The following is a 19129-nucleotide window of genomic DNA, read 5'->3' as shown; positions in this document are numbered from 1 at the left end:
CCTCCAAGAATATGTAGTTTTAAAACTATGCAGTCCAGACTTTGTTGCAGTCAATTTCTTAAGTGGATCATGTGCTGTATGAAGCAGTACTTTCTTTTGCCTTTCCTGAACTGATTGGTAACATTATGAGAAAAAAAAAGCAAAAGTTGTGTTTGGTGTATGATACATTATAAAGCAAAGTGGTTAATGCTGCCTGAATATCACTGAATATTGCAATGATAAATTAGCCTTGATAGTACATTAAGCATGGTACCCTAGCATTATGCTATGTCATAATATAGCTTCCTGGCTTGCCAATGCACCTGTGGGGGGAGGGGGGAAGGAGGGGGGAGGGGGGAAGGAGGAGGGGGAGGGCCAGCCCAGCCTGTATTAATGCAAACTGGGAAAGCATAGGCATTTCATATCTTTGGGCTAAAAAGTCTACTCATATCCATCCCACAAGTATGCAGCTTACCCTAGTTAGTGTCTATGTTGTTATTTACAATATTTAATTGATTTATGGATTTATTTACACCCAATTCGGGGTCCCCAAGGCAACAAATATAAAAGCATTTCAAATATTAATAAACAATTAAATGCAGTACTGTATGTAGGAGTTGCATGGCAGCCTCGAGCACTACCAGTTGGGGCGCTGCCTGTAGGAAAGGAGGTTAACTCCTAGAATGCAAACACCTGAAGGTGATTAATGGCTGATATAACAAGCACCAGCTGTGGGCTAGGAAGATCAGATAACTGAGGAGGACATCAAGGCTGGGGATCATCTTTGCTAAAATGTACTCAGAGGTTTGGCTTCTTAAGGACTATTATCCAGTCTCTCTTGATCACCCAAAGAGGCTTCATTTGGTTCCTGAATAAAAAAGCTATTGGATTTTCTTAACATCTTGCAGCCAGAAGCTTTCTTGTGTTGTTTTATTCTGTCTGAAGGAGGAAACTCCTACAAAAGAGATTATTTCTTTGGAAGCCTGGGAAAAAGCTTGCTAGAGAAGTCAGGAAGCTGTTTGTTATCTGGCATGCAAAGCTACAGAGAGGCCAGAACGACATCACAGACTCATACAAGTACACACATACAATACACATACATATAGTAAAACACACACACACACACACACACACGTAGAAGAATCAATAGGACTTCTGAGGGAGTGCCAAACAAAAAAGTATTCTGCTGGTAGAAGACAGTGATAGGAGACAGGCAAATCTCTCTGATGTAGGAGTTCTAAAGTTTTGGCACCATGACAGAGAGGACCCAAGGTGGCAGAAGTACATGAAATACATGTGATTTTTTTTTTTAAATTATTCATTTGGAGCAACACACATACACACACTCTTTCTGCTATTATCTAGGCTGCCTGATGATTTTATTGCTTTAGAGCAAAGCAGCCAGATCTAACCAATTCTGGGCTAGTTTGCAACTGACAGAACGGGTTCAGGTTAGGAAAAGAGAAAGAATGGAAGGGAACTAAGGGCAAGTACTACACAACAATAAACTGAGCATGCCCAGTCCAGGGCTTTGAATTTTCAAAATAAACAAGCCTTCCCCACCCCCCTTTCCTCTGCCGTGTGTCTTAGCCTGACCCTTTATCCCGAAAAGCAGCCTCTGCTCCTCCTTTTCTGGCTTCGTCCCCAAATTTTGCAAGGACGTAGGCAAAGTAACTGAGGGCAACATGAAGGCAGGCAACTTCAAGACCCATTGCTATTGAGCATGCTCAGATCTACTGAGCATGCTCAGTAGCAGTGAACGATCGGCATATTAAACCGGCTTCCGCACTTATGTGCTTGTTCTTGGTGTAGAAGGAAGGCCAGGTGAGTGCAAGGGGGAAAGTGGAAAGCACAGCGCTTGAGTTGGGAATCGGGACATGCAAATTGGAGGCATGTGGGGCGAAATGATGGGGAGCCCCAATCAGTAGATTCAGGGATGGGACATGAATTTGCGTCTCCCCATAGATTTATTGGGGAGGGAGGCGCAGTAGAAACAAACCTCATAGTCTCGCTGCTGAGGTTTGCTGTCATCCTATACCTTTGCTGACGATCTGGGCTGTTTGTTGCGACTTGCAGCCGAAATATTACACCGTGGTCAAACTCGAAAATTCTAAACTTTCGCCCTCAGCCTTGAAAGCGTCCAGACTGACCTCATGACTGCATTTGTAAATAATATTGTGTGATTAGGGTATGATAGACTACTGTGCAAGCTGTAATGTTATCTGATCTTTGGCCTGGTGTACCCATGCAAAAGAATGAGGTGACAAAATGAATTGCACTTCTTCAGACTTTTAGGTGGATGCTGGCATTTGTTTGGAATGCTTCCCTGTGTTAAAAATTCTGAGCAAATGGGAAGCCAGCACAAGATAGTAGGTAGAACATTTTTTTCTACAATGTTAGTTTTCTGCTTGTATGGAGTTTTTCATGCACTTTGAAGTGGCATAGTCTGTTCTACCACTGCAGCATCCTGCTACTTCATTCTTCCGTATGAATTAATACACATTCGGCTCACCTCTGACTACTTTTGACACTGAACTTCTCTCTGTTTGTTGCCATTTGCTTTTACTGTGGTATATATTTTCAGGTGATCACCTCTGATCCAGAATTGTTCTAAATTATTCCCAAATTCATGGAAAATAGCCACAGGTCCTCAATGGTAAAATGGTGTTTTATTCTTACACATACTTTCAATGATTAGTTCATATATTTAGTACTGAGAATTAGCCCTGAAAATGTGCTCTGTGACAAAGCCCTGAAGGGTGCCGAGTTGCAAGTTTTTAGTTTGTTTAATAACTGCTAGTACATTACAAGTCTCTAAAGAAGGTGCAATGTAATGAATAATAATAGCATTTCTATCATCATTTCTGTATTAAAAATAGATTTTCCATCTTTGATAACACGTGGAATAAAGAGGGGTTTGTGGCTGAGAAATTTTTTCATCTTAATAAGATGCCCATCACCAAATTATTTGTTTACCTTAATTATTGTCCATCTTTTTTTATTGAGACTTAAGGTGGCTTGCACAGTGTAAGTCAAATATAGTGGCACATCCAGTAAACAATACAATATGGTTCAAGAACATAAGAAGAGCCCTGTTAGTTCTGACCAGTCCTGCATCCTATCTCATGAAGTGGCCAGTCAGTTTCTTTGGAGATCCAGCAACAGGGCATAGAGACTGAGGGCTTTCCCTGATATTGTCTCTTGACAATGATATTCAGAGGTTTGCTGTCTCTGAATACACAGGTAGCCATTACTGCATCATCTATAGCCATCACTGCATCATCTGCCAGCGAATCCCCCTGAGTCACACCCAAGCTCTTGATGGTGGTTATAGGTGGGCCACTCTGCCTAATTTAGCAAACTGCACACCAACCCTGAAACTACCTGGCCCAGCCACAGAATTTGCATTAGTTCTTCTTCAACCATTTCACCCCCGGACACCTGGCCAATATATCTGGTACACTGTCCAGCCAACCCTCCATCGACAGATATAACTGGGTATCGTCAGCATATGGATGTCAGCTGTGTCTGAAATTTTGGACTAACTGGGAGAGGTAAAATATCATGAGATTAAATATCATGAGGGAAAGGATTGGCTCCTAAGGGACTCAACACCCCAAGGGTGCTGTGGTAATGCTCTTTCCCCCTTTGCTACCCTATGCCCCCAGTCTTGTAGACATGAGACCAGCCCAGGTAATCCTGAACCAGCAAGGCTGTGGGTTAAAAGAACATAATTGGCAGTGTCAAACAGTGCTGTGACATTTAATAATCACAGCAGCATCCTGATAATAACCAAGCTGTAGCATTCTGGAATTTCCCAACTGACTTAAAAGAATGCCTATGTTGAGTGTGAACCCTGGTCTGGATGGCTCAGGCTAGCCAAATCTCAACAGATTTAAGAAATGTCAGCCCTGGCAAGTGTTTGGATGGGAGACCTCCAAGGAATACTGGGGTTGTGATGCAGAGACCAGCAATGTAAAACCACCTCTGAACATCTCTTGCCTTGAAAACCTCACTAGGGGGTCACCAGAAAAAAATGTTGAATGCATCACAGTAGTCTAGCCTTGGTGTTACTGTGGTGTAAATCGAAGTAGTCAGATCACTTGGTCAAGGTAAGGGAATCATCTTGTGGACTAAATAAATTCAAAAAAGCACTAGTTGCTTTAACTTGCTTTTCCAGCAACAGTGATGAATCGAGTATAACCCTTCGTCTTTCTATGCTGAGAGTAAGTGTGTTGATATTTTGCATTCAAGATAGTAAGAACCAAAGTTGATTTCAAAGACCTTCAAGAGACTCTTTCTGGGTGAGCAGATGACAGCATGGCAAATGAGGTTGAACATGAATAAGTGAAGAAATGCAAATTTGGGTGAAAGTCTAATATGTGCTGAATGGTCAGTGGTTGAGAAGGAATGAGAATTTGGGGTCATGAAAATGTTAATTTAGTGTATAGTAACAGTGGAAAAAACACACATTTTGTTATATGGCTTATTAACAGCAGGATTGAAAACAAAACAGCCATATATCTTTGTGCATATCTGTGGTATGACTTCTTTTGGAATACAGTGTAAAGTTTTGGTCACACTATCTCAAAAAAGATTTTGCTGGAAAATAAACAGAGATGGATGACCGAAGCAAAGGAATGTATTCCCTACAAGAAGAGGCTAGAAAAGCCTTTTTGTTCAGTGGGAAGATGGCATGAAGCAGGTTGAGCAAGTTATTCATGAGGAGAAGAAAGTGGATGGAGAAAACTTTCTCTCCCTGTCCCATAACACGCATGGGCACTCACTGAAATTACTGGGCATAGATTCTGGGCAGACACTCATAAAGAGTAATCAGCTTGAAGAATTCATTACCATAGGAAATACTGTGGGCCATTAGACAAATTTGAGGAGGATAGGTTCATCAGTGGGTATAGGTTACAACATGATTAGCAAATGGAACTTTTATGTTTAGAAGCAGTAACCTTCTGAGTACCAGTCATCTGGTTGGCTAGTAAGTTAAGCCGGATTCTGGGCTTGATAGGTGATTGGTCTGATCCATCACAGCTGCTCTTACATTCTTATATAAAGATTGCCATGGGGAGGGCTACCAATTCAAAGTGGGGGTTACCACTCACAGTAAAACTCTCAAATGCAGAGAACTAATTTTATAGTAACATGAAAATTTTTTTGAAAGGCTTCCAGGCCTTTCTGCTGGAAATGATTTACTGTTACTAATCATCTGTAATAGCAATCTTTAACAATATAGCCGAGACTGTGTCATTAATCAGTTTGAGTAAAGATAACCTGCAAATGTTTTGAGCAACAATGAAATGTCAAGCATTGACTTTTACAGGAGGTGTTTAAGTGTTGGATGACATTCACTCTCCATAAATAGAAACAGCGCAATTGTGGAAGTGTAACTGGTTCTTGGAATGATGTGAAAATGGCGGGACAATGCAGGCCCCCTTGTTAAGAGGAAATCTAGCCGTTTTGCCGGGCATTTCCCACTTGCTTCAAGAGCTTTTTCTCCTGTCCCTAATCCACCTTGAAAACAGTTGCTGGGATGTTCTGGATAGTGCTTAAGTCCCAGCTCTCTAATAAGCAGCTTGGGACTCAATGATTTCAGAAATCTGTTAAAGGATGGCTGCTGCCTTTATTTTATTGAAAAAGATGCCAGTTATTTGAGGAAGAGTTGTATTAGTCCTGCAGAGCTGTTGGGGAGAGTGGGGCTGAGTCCAAAATTTCATAAACAATGGTTCAAATCATACCTGTGCTGGATCCTAGAGGTTAGTTCTGCTAATGGCATAGCATCTTTCTCTGGCGCTAGGTGCTTTCCCGTAACACAAGAAGCTCTTCCTGCTGTGGAACAGCCTCTTTTGTTGCGGGAAGGCTCTTTGTTCTGGAGGAAGGTGCTGTTGTTGGTGGAAAAATCCATCGGATTCAACCCACTTAGCTCTAGTTTTTTTTTAAAAAAAACCTCAGTCATCCGCTAGGACTGACTTTTCAATTCATAAGGGCTTCTATTTCTTTGAGGGTATTTTTGTCTGTTTCTAGAACTGGTATCAGGATTTGACTGCGTACTCTTCAGACTGTCTGAGAACCTTCTCATTATACTCTCTTTACAATAACATCCCTGTGTTCAAAATCTGCCTGTGATCTGTCTGAGTGCCCTGGCCAGCCACATCTTTAATCTTTATTTTCTCTTTTCTATTTAGAGGCTGTTGAGTTGAGTGGCTAACATAGGGATTCTGATGCAATGAGCATTTTACATTTCCCTCTTGAGCATATTGGGTCAGTGCTTTAAAATATGCTGGAAAGGAAGAATGGATTGTGTTCAAAATAATGAGATGGGACCTTTTTTATAGGATACCAATTAAATAATTTCACATCCTGGATTCTGACAAAGGAACTGTTTCATTTCCAGAGAGTGAAGGATGCCTAAAAAGAAGACAGGTGCTCGCAAGAAGGCTGAAAATCGCAAAGAACGTGAAAAGCAGATAAGAGCTTCGAGAGGCAACGTAGATTTGGCAAAACATCCCTGCAATGCTTCAATGGTAATCTAACAGCGTGCATTTCTTTCTGTGAAGTTGTGAAGTGCTAAACTTGAAGCATTGGTTTTAAAATATCTTTTTATCTTTTTTTAATGTTGAGGGAGGGAGGTGATGGAAGATTTTAAAGAAACTCTTGTGCTACCTTCAGTAAGCTTGTGATCTTGCAAGAAACACTGCATCTTATCAAATCTTTTAAAATAATTCATATGCCCCCCAAAACACAATCAGATCATTATTATTTTTCTTTGAAGCAAAAATTCTTGTCCTTCTTTTTTTGTGAATGTATTAAGATGCCTTAAACCATCAGACAGCTGGTCCCTCTAGCTGAGTATTGGGTGCAGTGAGAGGCCACATGCTCTAAGGTTGCAGACAGCGATCCTTTTCAGCCCTGCTATTTGAGTTCCAGGCTTCCACAAACCTGGAACTTGGCTGCTTAGCACACCTCAGATCCCTCACACTCAGTTCTGTGAGAACTGCAGTGAACGTGAAGGAGGTCTCTTAGGTCAGACATGACATACTTTTATTAAATGTTACTAATGTTTCTTAAGCACCTTTCCTCACATAAGTAGACCTACAAAGTGGCTTACAAAAGCATGCTCAACGGGCTACATACTAATAAAAATAATAAAACACAAAACTAATCCACATAATGGTCCTGTGGACATGGAGAAAGAACTTTTGAACTGTATAACAAAATACTCTTTTCTTTTTAAAAAAATGAGTCAGTTTAGAGCAGGAGTCTCCAAACTTTTTGAACCTGTGGGCAGCTTTAGAGTTCTGACACAGGGTGCTGTAGCCAACCACAATATAACTGCCACCAGAGGGGGAGCCAGTCATCAATGTCGGGGAGTGAGGTCATCCATAATTCTAACCGTTTCAAGCAGAAACGGTTAGAATTCACCTCTTCACCGTTTCAAGCAGAAGCCCTACTTAACAGGATGCCATTTTACATGAACTTATTGTTTAAAAGTATTTTCTTGCGTGTATACCTTTACCCTAAGTTCACCTTAAGTCACCTGATGAAGATTCTTAAGATGTGCTGCCAGCTACTGCCAAAGACACATAAAAAATTGTTGACGGACAATCGGAAACCTACACCCACCCACTTTCTAAGAACATTTGGAAAGTGCTGTAAAAGGACTCAGTGGGCACAAAGGCACTTTTGCACATCACATTTGGAACCCCTCCTTTAGAACATGAAATGGCAGCTTCTTACTAGTCTCATAAAAATGCAGAATGGACCAAATAAATTGCTGTCTCTATTCTGGATATGATCGAAGCGTAACATTTTGTACTGCATCCAGGATCCTGTAAATTGCCAATTTAGACAGCACACTCAGCTGACATTTCAGAGTGAAATTATTGTTTTACCTTTTGCATGAAGGCAAAGGTGAAATCTTCCATTGGTTCAGCTTGTGCTGGTAAGCTCAAGAAGCTCTGGTAGCATTGTACTGAAAACAGTTAATTTAATTTGTTTAAATCTAGGGTTGATGGAATTTCTTACAATACATTTCAGTAAAATATCTATGTACTTCTTTTACAGGAATGTGATAAATGTCAAAGGTAAATATTGTTTTGTTCATTATTTTTTTAAATGCTACTTCTTAAGAACATATTTTCTTCAAGAACTTGTTTGACCTGTTTTGTTCTGACAGGCGGCAGAAAAATAGAGCATTTTGCTACTTTTGTAGCTCAGTTCAGAAGTTACCCATCTGTGCACAATGTGGTAAGTGTACACTTTTTATTGCTCAGTTCCTATTTATCCCCAACAGTATTCCAAACAGTATCTAGCACTGTCATCTGATCATATCCTTTTAATTAATGGTATTGATTCTTTAGGTATTATGGGATGATGTCTTTGTGTTCTGTCTATGGATCTAACATAGTGCTTGGACATTTTTTGTTTGGAGAAACAGTGGGGGGTGGGGATGGGGGGAAATTGAATTTGTTCCCTGGTGCCATATTATGAACTCCTCAGTAATTTGTGAATATTGATCCTTCTGGCTTTCCTCTAGCTTTTCCCTCAGACTTTCAGAACATTGATGCTGCTTGTGAGATCTGTGTGGACTAAGAAGTACGGGGGGGGGGGGGGCTGCAGGGATAAGCAGGAACTGGGGGAAGTCTCCTCATCCCCCTCTTCTGCCGTGAATGTCGTTCACATTTTGTGTGTGCAAGAGTGAAACAGAGGTAGTTTCTCCTAGCCCTCTCTTTTCATTTACTCCTCCTACCATTAATGAGTTGTTTTATAAATACATCTCTTACAACCTCCAGCAATTGGAAGGCCTCAGGAGATTTCCAGGAAAGGAGGAGGCGGGAAAGATCTTTGCCCCTAATTGCTTTTTGCTCGCTCAACATAGGATCCAAACCATTTTTTCCTTATTTCAGTTATTTTGATGTGATACTATAAAACTAAAATTGATCCATGATATCCCAGAACCCTCTTCAGCCTTTATAATATCCCCAATCACTGAAGAGATTTCATTTTGATTCTGAGCATTTTTCTCAGCCAGACACTCGAGAAAGATGAAATTATCTGCTATGATTTATTCTAGTACTATTAAGGGGTTATTATAAGGGTGAAGTGGAGGAGGGGAGAATAATGTGCACCCCCCTGTAGTTCTTGGAGGAAGGATGGGATGAAAATACATGAAATCAGTTAATGGTATTTCTGTGCACTTTATTTTAATATAAGTACTTTTTTCTTTTGTAACAGGGAAAACAAAATGTATGATGAAATCTTCAGATTGTGTCATAAAACATGCTGGTGTATACAGCACTGGTCTTGCAATGGTGGTATGTACGCAAACAATAATCCCTTTTAAGATACATGATAAGTGGACTAATTTGTTGTAGCATTGTCATTTTTGCACTACCTGTGCAAAAGTGAAATGTGGAATCATTTGGCCATTCCAGATGTAACTGGGAATGTGTGAAATCAGTTGAAAAACAGCCTAATTGTGTCTAAGGCCCATTTCCTCTCCTCAGTTGAGACACTAATTTAATTCCCTGTCTTCTCTAAGCTCTTTCTAAAGGGCACCCCCTCCCCTTTGAAAGAGTGAAAGGTGCAATGAGGATTTTCTTGATGTGAGTTTCAGAAAATGCATCTGTATTGCCATGTCCAGAGTGCACTCCAGCATGGAGGCAGGATACCTTCCAGTTCCAAGGCATTAATAAAAGGATCATATTGCTTGCCCCCCAGGAAACCTTACCATGTCAGTGTGAGCCATTTCCTGCTATTGACAGTTGGCCAACCCTTAAGTGTCACTAAGTCAATCCAGCTATTGATAAAGGCAGCCTCATATTCAGTCTGCTCAAAAGGAGCTATCAAGAAGACATTTAAACCCATCAGTGACCTCACCTTGGAGTGGCATGTGTCATTTTGACTCTTCCAGCTGAATTTTGGGGAATTTACCCTCAAACTGCCCAGTCAAATTCAAACTTTATTTCTTGAACCAATTCTTAGCTAGGGAAAGTCAGCTCCCAGGTCAAACTATGGAATTTTCCCCCACAAAGGGACTAGCCCAGGTCTGTGCAGTGTGTGCTGGTCACCCCTGCAACAACTTTGCAGGCTCCTTTCTATAGGACTTCTGCCTTATGGACTCCCTGAAAATTTCAGCTTATCATTCCCTTGGATCAAGTTGTATATCATCCACTTTCCCTTCCCTATCTCTGCCTCTTCCCCACTCATTCCTTTTCCCACTTTCCTAGTTTTGTGTGTGTGTTTATAGGGATGGAGAGGGTTTTCTTTATACAAACTTTTGGGGGGGGGGGGGCTTTACTTGTGTAGTTGTAGTCAGGGTCTTAAATGTTAGGGGAAATTTTTAGTGTCTCTCTAGTAGTATATCTGAGTGGTAGCAAATAAATGTTTCATTTAGTTTGAATCAGTTGGTCCATGTTGCTTTTTTGTAAAATATCACATAGGAATAAAACCTCCATATAGATGGACAAAAGATCCCTGGTTTATCTCACTGGAGACCCAATAACACACAAATTTCTTCTCCCACCCCCTCAGGGTCCAGATCAGTAACGTGGGGGCTAGATTTCAGCCAAAGTTTTGCAAATCCAGATGTTGGACTTCAGATCCAAATATTTCAAGAAGGGCGGTAATGTGCTAGTTGCTGGCTAGGTTAACAGATTGGTCCAATTCAGAGGCACGGCTAGCAAGGCTTTGACTTGGCATGCACTCAGCATTTCTTGAAACCATGCTTCAATGGGGTGTTGTGGGGTTTCCAGGCTGTTTCAATCCTTGTAAAGTAGCTTTGTCTCTAGCACAAAGAACCCTCACACATGTTTTGCTGGTGTGCAAACTAAAGCACAGCCTAGCTTAGCCGAGACACTGTGTGAGCATGGAGTCCCAGCAGATGAATTCTGTTACCTTTAAACCGAGCGTTGAATTGTTTGAATGAGGAATAGAATTGATTTTGAACTTATAGAAGGGTAAATTTACAAGAATAAATAGGATAGACGTAAATAGATTGTTAATAGTCCAATCCATCTTAAGCTAGTATGTGTAAGTGGAGACTGGGACTTGAGGATGTGATGTTGGGTATTTTAATTTGATCTCATTTGACTTTAAAGTTAGATTTCTTATTTCCATGCCCTTTGCCATCTTAAGTAGGTATTCAGCACCTGCCTTCACTAAAAATCAAGACCTTCATCAACAGAAGAAATTAGGAACATGTGTTTACACACAAAAAATTATGTTATTTTTGAGATAAAAATATCACCACAGATGTGAGTGATTACCCTTTGGCTACATTTCAGTTTTTTTAAATAAATAATTCTGTTGAAATTGGTGTAATTTAACTTTAATGTTAGGCATTTGCTGACTTAATTATGAGAATATGAAGCATGTTGGGAAATGCCGGGTTAGTTTTTAATTCTGTACAGATTTCCGAACTCTGCCTTAAAATGTGTCCAGTCACTGGCTGTTTGAAATGAATAAATGTTACTCATTAAGCAGAATGCTATTCAATAGAGGTCAGCCAAGATCCACAATAATTTTTCCCACCTTGTTTTGCAGGGGGCTATTTGTGATTTCTGTGAAGCCTGGGTTTGCCATGGTAGGAAGTGCCTCAGCACACATGCTTGTATCTGCCCTCTTGCAGATGCAGAGTGCATTGAGTGTGAGAGAGGAGTCTGGGACCACGGTTAGTTGATGACAACAAAGTGAAATAAATGTTTTGACTTATTTACTAGCTAACTTGTTATATTTGACTTATTTACTAGCTAACTTGTTATATTTGTTTTCTTTTTGCTCTTGCTGATTTATTTGATATTTAACTTATTGTAGCCCATATTCACCAAAAGAAATAAAAATATTTTCTAGTATTTATACATTATTGGTCAGATGATACTCACTGTATTCAGGACCATGCCAAGTTGGTCTCTGCTTCACAATTGTTTTACCTAAATTGGTATTATCCTGCCCACCATTTAAGATCTTTTTTTCTCAAGCCTTGCTGTTTGTGCCCGTGCCGGCTGAGTTGAGGTGGGTGGCAACAAGAGATGTGGTTTTTTTGAAAGTGGTGCTTCACCTTTGGAATGCCCTCCCCTTTGACACCTGCCTTACTTTCCTTTCGGCACCAAGCCAGAATAAGTTTTTTAACCGAGCGTGGTTTGGTGGGAATCCACCTTTTTTGGTTGTTTCATGGTCTTCTTTGAACCTGAGGGCTTGTTTTTTCACTGTCATTCTAGATTACTGCTTTTGCTAGCTTGTCATATTTTTATGGACTTTTTTTGTTGTTGGTATTTTATTGTTTCAGTTGTGAGCCGCCTCAAGCAGGTTTTGAAAAGTGATATACAAATTTTCTAAGCAAATAAAGCTCAGGTCAAATAGGTCTAGAGTTGGATAAGACCAGTAGCCAACTGTGATCTCATTGAAAATGCATTTCTTAATAGTGCTACCACAGGGGTCTGCAACCTGGGGCTCTGGAGCCACATGCGGCTCTTTCAGCCTTATACTGCAGCTCCATGTGGCCTGGAGGTTGGAGGGTAGCGTGGGCGTGTCCCTCCAGCCCTCCAGAGCAGCGCTGGAAGGAAAAGTGAGTCGAGGGGCGGAACCAGAGGCGGCACCATGCATGAGGGCATCGCTTTTCATGTCCCCTCCACTCACCTCTCCTTCCCGCACTGCTCTGGAGGGCTGTATGGACAAGCCCACGCTACCCTCCAACCCCAGGAGGTTAGAGGGTAGCATAGGCGTGTCCCTCCAGAGCAGCCGCCATCCCCCTTCTGCTATCCCCTCAGCCGCCATCCCCCCTCTGCCCCACGGAGCAGGCGACTGCCTGCTCCATCAGGCAGAGGAGGTTTCCCCGCCTGGCGCTGCTGCCTCTTGCAGCGCGAGAGGCGATGGCACCAGGCAGGCTGCGGCCGCCATCCTCCCTGTGTCCCACAGTGCAAGTGACTGCCTGCTCCATCGGGCATGGGGGTTTCCCTGCCCGGCGCCTCCGCCTCCCAACGCTGGAAGAAAAGGGGAGTGGATATGTCGAACCAGAGTTGCTCCGTAGATTCCTTTAAAGCTGTGGAAAACGGCTCCCAACAAGGCTCTTTCGGCAAGCGCCGGTGACCCCGGTGCTACCAGCGCCGTAACCATGCCGCCATGGCCGCGCCAGGTTTTAAGCACGCAGCCCGCGAAATTGCGCCGGTCTCTGGTTGCCAGCACAATGTAATGGAGACTGGCTTCCGGGTTTTTGTTGCGCCAGCCATTCTTGCTTTTTTGAGCCCGCTAGGTCCTGGCTGAATATTCCGCTGCTTCTACCGGCATAACTTCCTCTGCGGCGATGACCGCGCCTGAACATCAGGCCAGCTGCCAGGTTCTGGAAGCTGAGACCTTTAAATGTGAGCAGTTCCCCCAAATATCTTATGAAATGTGATCTGTTTTTAACTCTTTCTGGAATCCCATGCCTTTAGAGGACTCTGTCTATGCCCCTGGACAGCCATGGTCAGTCAATTGATCTGATTCAGTATAAGGCAGCTCAGTGTTTTCACCCAGCTGATGTATGTGGATTGAAAGCCTCTTGGACTGTTGTCTTAATCATTTCCAAGGGTGTGGAATCAGTGAGAGGACACTGTTACATTCTATAACCCTTTGCTGTGTAGACGTTAGTAACTTGGATCATATAAAGGCACCTTATTGTTCTGTCTAGTTTGCTGTTTATTCTGGCAGCAGCTCTACAAAGTTCTCAAACAGAGAAGGGTCTTTCCCAGTAACTGCTCCCGATCCTTTAATTGGAGATGAGCTGAACCTGGGGTCCTTCATCATTCAAAGCTTATACCTGTGAGCCACACCTGCTCCCTGCATGTGGTGTCATTGGGCAGGGTTGTATATGCTGTAGCTGGAATCCTTTTGTGGACTGATCCTGCTCTTTGTGGTTCAAGGTGCTTTTTGCACGAGTGCCAGCCATATGACCACTGTGTTCTCCTGATGTCGTTTTCAGTATCTCCAGTACTTCCTGTCTCCCATCCTCGTCCTTTATTAAAAATCCAATTTTGCTGTTTTCCTTTGTTGTACAGACTGATAGTGTAATCAAGAGACTGCCTTCAGCTCAATGTAGAAGAGAAAGTGTAGTGTTGGATCCAACCAGTATAAGAATATCATTATGATTTTTTATTCATTTCTTAGACTAAGCATCCATTTTCCTTGTACTTGGAAGAGGCGCAGCATGGAAAGCCTGAGGCTATCCATTGAACTGTATAGTCGACCTTGGTTTAGAAAGCAGAAGCAAAAAGAAAAGTTATAAAATCTCATTATTCAAGCATACATTTTGTCTCGCTTAATAGGTGTTTCCTGCAATCGACTTGGGCAACACTCATGTCTCCGTTGTAAGGTAAAAACATTTTAAAGTAGATGTACTGAGTTCCCTGCTCTTGTACTTTAGAGATGCAAGCAGTTTTTAATCATTTCTTTCTCTACAATACATCAAAAATCTGCTCCCCCCCCCCCAAAAATAAACGATGTGTGTTCTTCTCCTATCATACTTTGATCAATGTACCTCCATTCTGGATTCTTTGGACTTCCCTAACCCAGAATTTCTGAATCTGCTTTCCTTGTATTCAATACATGAAATGTTTGATCTTTCCTGGGTTTCTTCCTCACCAATCTGCTTGTGCCGTTGTGATTGGGATGAAGAGTCATTATTATGCTGGCTGAGCTCTGTAGAAAATTTTGGGGCATTCTCAACCAAAAAAACAAGAAGAGATGTTCTGATCTTGATAGTAAGAGTTTCAAAAATTGCAGCTGTAATTGAAATTACCTTGGAGTGGATGTATTTATTTCTTAAATAAAAAAATAGGTTTCTCCAGCTATTTTTTATTTAAGAAATAAGGGTATTTAGAGAAACAGACCACATCCAATAGGATGAGCTGACTCTTAAGAAAATTAGTATCTGTTCACTATGTCCCATGAATTTTCTGTTCTTTCGCACATCACGTTGCTCAGTTCAAAGAATCGGTTTCAGTGACTGAGGGGGAATTGGATTAGAATGCTCTCCCCCGCCCCCCATAGGTGTTTACTAATATGAAGGAGGTGTCAATAAGGAATTCTACTTCACCTGGGTGAAGCATATAGGCTATAGCAGTGGTGGCGAGCAATCCTTATAATTCCAGATGCCATGGATTACCGGTTTCATTAGCCCTGCCAGCATGTCCAATTGGCCATGCTGGCAGGGGCTGATGGGAATTGTAGTCCATAACATCTGGAGTTCCAAAGGTTTGCCACCACAGGGCTATAGGTTAGCTGGATTTAAGTCTTGAGTATCTGCCATAAACACACTCCCTTTCCCTGCGGGTGTCTTGCAGTATTATCCTGTGCAGAGTCACCCCCTGAAATAAATGGAATTAGTTTAGAATAACTCATTGTAGGGATGCTCTGTTAGTTTGTGTACCTTTGAAATGTCTCAGTGCAACTGCTGATTGCCTCCTTCTTTTCCACTATTCCAGAAGGAATATCATGGTGGCTTAAGTGACGTTACTAGGCAAATCAAGTATCTCTAAGCCTTTTTCAGCCTGTGGGTACCTTTGCAGTTCTGACACAGGGTGATTGAGGGGCAAGGCCACGGAATGGCTCTCACAGGAAATGGAACCAACCACAAAATGTTGGGGAATGAGGTTATGCATAATTCTGATAGTAGGTTTTCAACATTTCAGGCAGCAGCTCTGCTTAATGCAATACCTTTTAAAAATTAATATATTTCTTAGAAATATCTTCTTGTATATACACACAATAAGTATACATATTGATCTAGTGAAAAAACTCTCACCTGGCACTATCTGTCTTTGTTTTGTAGGCTTCTAACTCACGCAAGAAGGAAAAAATGCTTTGTCTACTGGCTGTCCCTTTTCATGAGTTCTTCTCTCATGAGCACAGATATTTTTAACCTGCACTCTTACCTATAGCAATGACAGTTAGTGCCGAAGGGCTGGTGAGAGTTCCCTGCACAAGTGTTCAGTTCCCTTCACACGTATTCAGCAAATGTGTTCAGCTAGGTTTTGATAAGAACATAAATGATTTCTGAAAAGTGAACAAAGTGTGATGTAGTGATGCTATGAACTTCCACCTGAATTATCCAAATATATTTAAATTGGGAAGAAATGATTAATTCAACAGAAGTTCCAGCTAGGTCAGAATCAACTCCCACTATATTTTTAGAATATCACTCTGCTATTTGCACAGGTGAAAGCATTGTCTGCATTATGTCATAAAGATCTCAAAAAGTCTCACCTGCACAGTTTCTAATATGGTAGGTGGGCTCTATGGTAACCCACAAGTGCGATGTTGAGGATCCCTGAAGTAAATTATGTACTTATCCGATCATCACTCCACTCTTCCTCAGCAGTCTATTGAGATCTTTCTTTCTTTTTCCTTTTGAGGTGAGTGGGGGGGCTTGCAACAGCTTATTTTCTTCTTGTATTTTCCTTTTCCCGCTGTTTATTTCCTGCAGGCTTGTTTCTGTGATGAACACACCCGGAGCAAGGTTTTCAAACACGAGAAAGGACATGAGCCTCCCTGCCCAAAGTGTGGGCATGAAACGCAGGAGACCAAAGACCTGAGCATGTCAAGTAAGTTTCCGTGCAGAAGGCTCACTGCAGCCTGTTGATGAGGAAGGAGGCATACCATGCAGAGCTTGAGGGAAACAACCCTGGGGGGCAGGGGGTGAGGTTCCTCTCTCTCTCAGCTGCAACATAATAAGCATTTTCGTAATGCATATCTGTTTCATGCTGAGGTTTTGGGGAAATAGGAAGTAAATGATCAGGGATTTGACCATAATGTTTGTATCTGGGAACCCAATTACAATTTGAGAGGGAAAGAGTTCACTCATCTCAAGACCTGAGGGGGAGCATTTTTTCCATTGAACCTGTTATTTTACTGGTTCCTTCATCTGGAGCAACCTGACTTCTGAATGCTTTATTAGTTAGAAACATCCTTTTTTTAAAAAAAGGGATACATTTTGTCCAGCAGACAACCAAATTAAAATAAATACATAAAATTTTAAAAAATGCTAGGGGTTTACCGTATGTTCTTGAGTCCCTATTGTGGAGGAAGGCAAGTACTATAAATGATTTCAATAAATAAAATAGTGGTGTGTGACTAACCATCCGTAGATTTTGTGGAGTGTGGCTGTTCCTTTCTGCTGCGGCCTCTGCCTCAAATTTTGTACTGTAAGTCACAGTGGGATCTGGAGCCAGAGGAATGTTTGGCCGTTGCCATTCTGACAGAGGAGCTGTGTGGTTGGCCACTTGCCCGTGCTTTCAGATATCCAAGTTGTTCTCGGGTTCCTTTTTGTAATATATGCTTTCTAGAATATTTCTTGCTGCATCAGTGACTAATTATGACTATGAATTATGTGGAAATAAGCATATGGCAATCTTGTTACAGTATTGTAAGCATTACTACAAACTCCCTATGCTGGATAGTAAAAAAAATTGCAGGCAAAATGTCAGCGTGAAAACTTCTGCCGTTTGCTTCTGCAGCACGGTCGCTCAGATTTGGCCGACAGACAGGAGGTGAGGACGCCGACGGGGCTTCTGGCTACGATGCCTATTGGAAGAACCTCTCCACTAGCAAAGATGGAGATGCTGGCGATCACGATGAGGACTACGATGAATATGAAGCAGAGGATGATGATGAAGATGATGACCATGAGGAAGGAGGGAAGGATTTGGAAATGGAGGCTTCTGGCTTGTTTAGCGGCTTGAATTTAGGAAGAACCTACGCTAGTGGGTACGCGCACTACGAAGAGCCTGCAGACTAAGGCTGCAGTCCTAAGCACTCTCAGCAGGTGTCAAGTCCCCTCAAATGTGATGGGACTTAGCGTCTGAGTAGACATGTTTAGGATTTGCCCATAAGTCCATGCTTTTGGGGGCACTATCATTTGAGAGGAGCTGTGTGTATAGTTAGTGATTTTTTAGTATGGTGAGTACTGGAATAACTTTGCTAGGCTTTCAAGTAGAAAAGCTTACTGGGAAAGAAAGGGAATAGAGATTCTACAGGAGGTTAAAATGTATATGGATGCTAAAGGGAAGGACTGGTGAGTAAAATGGATTTGGGGTTGCGTTGGGTTTGGTGATGTGAAGTGAAGTGAGGATTGGACTTAACACTCCTCCCCAGCATAAGACAGCAGCTGAGGCAACTAAGGCCATTTCTGTTTCTCTGTGTTCACCAGAAATGAAGTTATTTTTCCTGAGTGATTTTGATGATGCTTCTGTTATCTTGTTCCATAAACTATCAATATTGGTGGCAATGGACATTGACTATTTTTATGTCTCAAAGGCCATCATGCTGCGAAAACTAGATTTTTTTCACAAATATTGATCCATCTTGAGCACTTGGGGAAATGCTTGCTGCAAGCTACTGTACTCAAAATATAAATTGAAATTAAAGTTACTTTGACATTTTGTGTAAGCAAGATCGATCTGTAGATTCCCTTGCAATGCGCTTTGGAAACATTATCTGATTCTGCCTTTTTTAAAAACACTATACACCATACATTAACTGTAGAACCCACAACCACTTTCAGTATGACCTAAATAAACTTTTGATCTCATATTTATCACAATAAAAATGTCACTGTGTCCTCCTTTCCTAGTAAAATTCATCCTCCTCCTTTTGTTCAGTGCATTTGGTTGTTCATTTGGGTTTTGTTGGGGGGGGGGGGGGAAGTTGCAATGGGAAGTCAATTGATATAGTCAGAAGTAGGTAGAAATAAAGAGCGTGATCCGGCAAAATGGTTCTATGCACAGCTTCCTTAAATGGGCGAGTCTGCTCCTGAAGTGCAGATGTTGAAAAGCAACAGACACAGAATGAGCTTTGAGTTACTTGGGTCTGCAACCTTTCTGCTGTCAAGCCATCCAACTCCCAGCTGTCATTCGTATGGAAGGAAGCAGCCCTTTCGGTTACAAAAGAGAAGTAGTCACTTCAAAACTGGGTGGGTGATTGAAGAAATAGTATCATTTTCAGTGTCTAAAATTAGGTATGTGATTTTTCTATCACCTTGCAGTGTAAATTTCTAGAGCAATAGATAATATATAGTTTCAGTTTTCAAGTCATAAAACGTTAAATAGCTGAAGCCCAAATAGGCATTGAAAGCAAAATTAATCAATAAGCAGTAGAAGAGAAAGAC

The 19129-nt window shown here is 41.6% G+C and overlaps 1 protein-coding gene across 1 annotated transcript; it reads left to right on the top strand.

Moving 5' to 3' along the window:
* Window positions 1-1663: 1663 nt before the first annotated feature.
* ZNF330 (zinc finger protein 330) lies at window positions 1664-18565 on the top strand. Its single transcript, XM_048510074.1, is given in 11 exon segments — window positions 1664-1803; window positions 6386-6515; window positions 8056-8075; window positions 8168-8238; window positions 9226-9305; window positions 11536-11662; window positions 13241-13302; window positions 13304-13349; window positions 14292-14338; window positions 16451-16568; window positions 17481-18565. Coding segments are annotated over 10 exon segments (972 nt in total). The 5' UTR covers window positions 1664-1803; window positions 6386-6395; the 3' UTR covers window positions 17762-18565.
* The last annotated feature ends 564 nt before the right edge of the window (window positions 18566-19129 follow it).

This window comes from Sphaerodactylus townsendi, linkage group LG10 (assembly GCF_021028975.2).
Source record: "Sphaerodactylus townsendi isolate TG3544 linkage group LG10, MPM_Stown_v2.3, whole genome shotgun sequence".
Classification (NCBI taxonomy): Eukaryota; Metazoa; Chordata; class Lepidosauria; order Squamata; family Sphaerodactylidae; genus Sphaerodactylus; species Sphaerodactylus townsendi.
The sequence above is the reverse complement of the archived record's forward strand: the minus strand, read 5'-3'. Positions and strand labels throughout refer to the sequence as shown.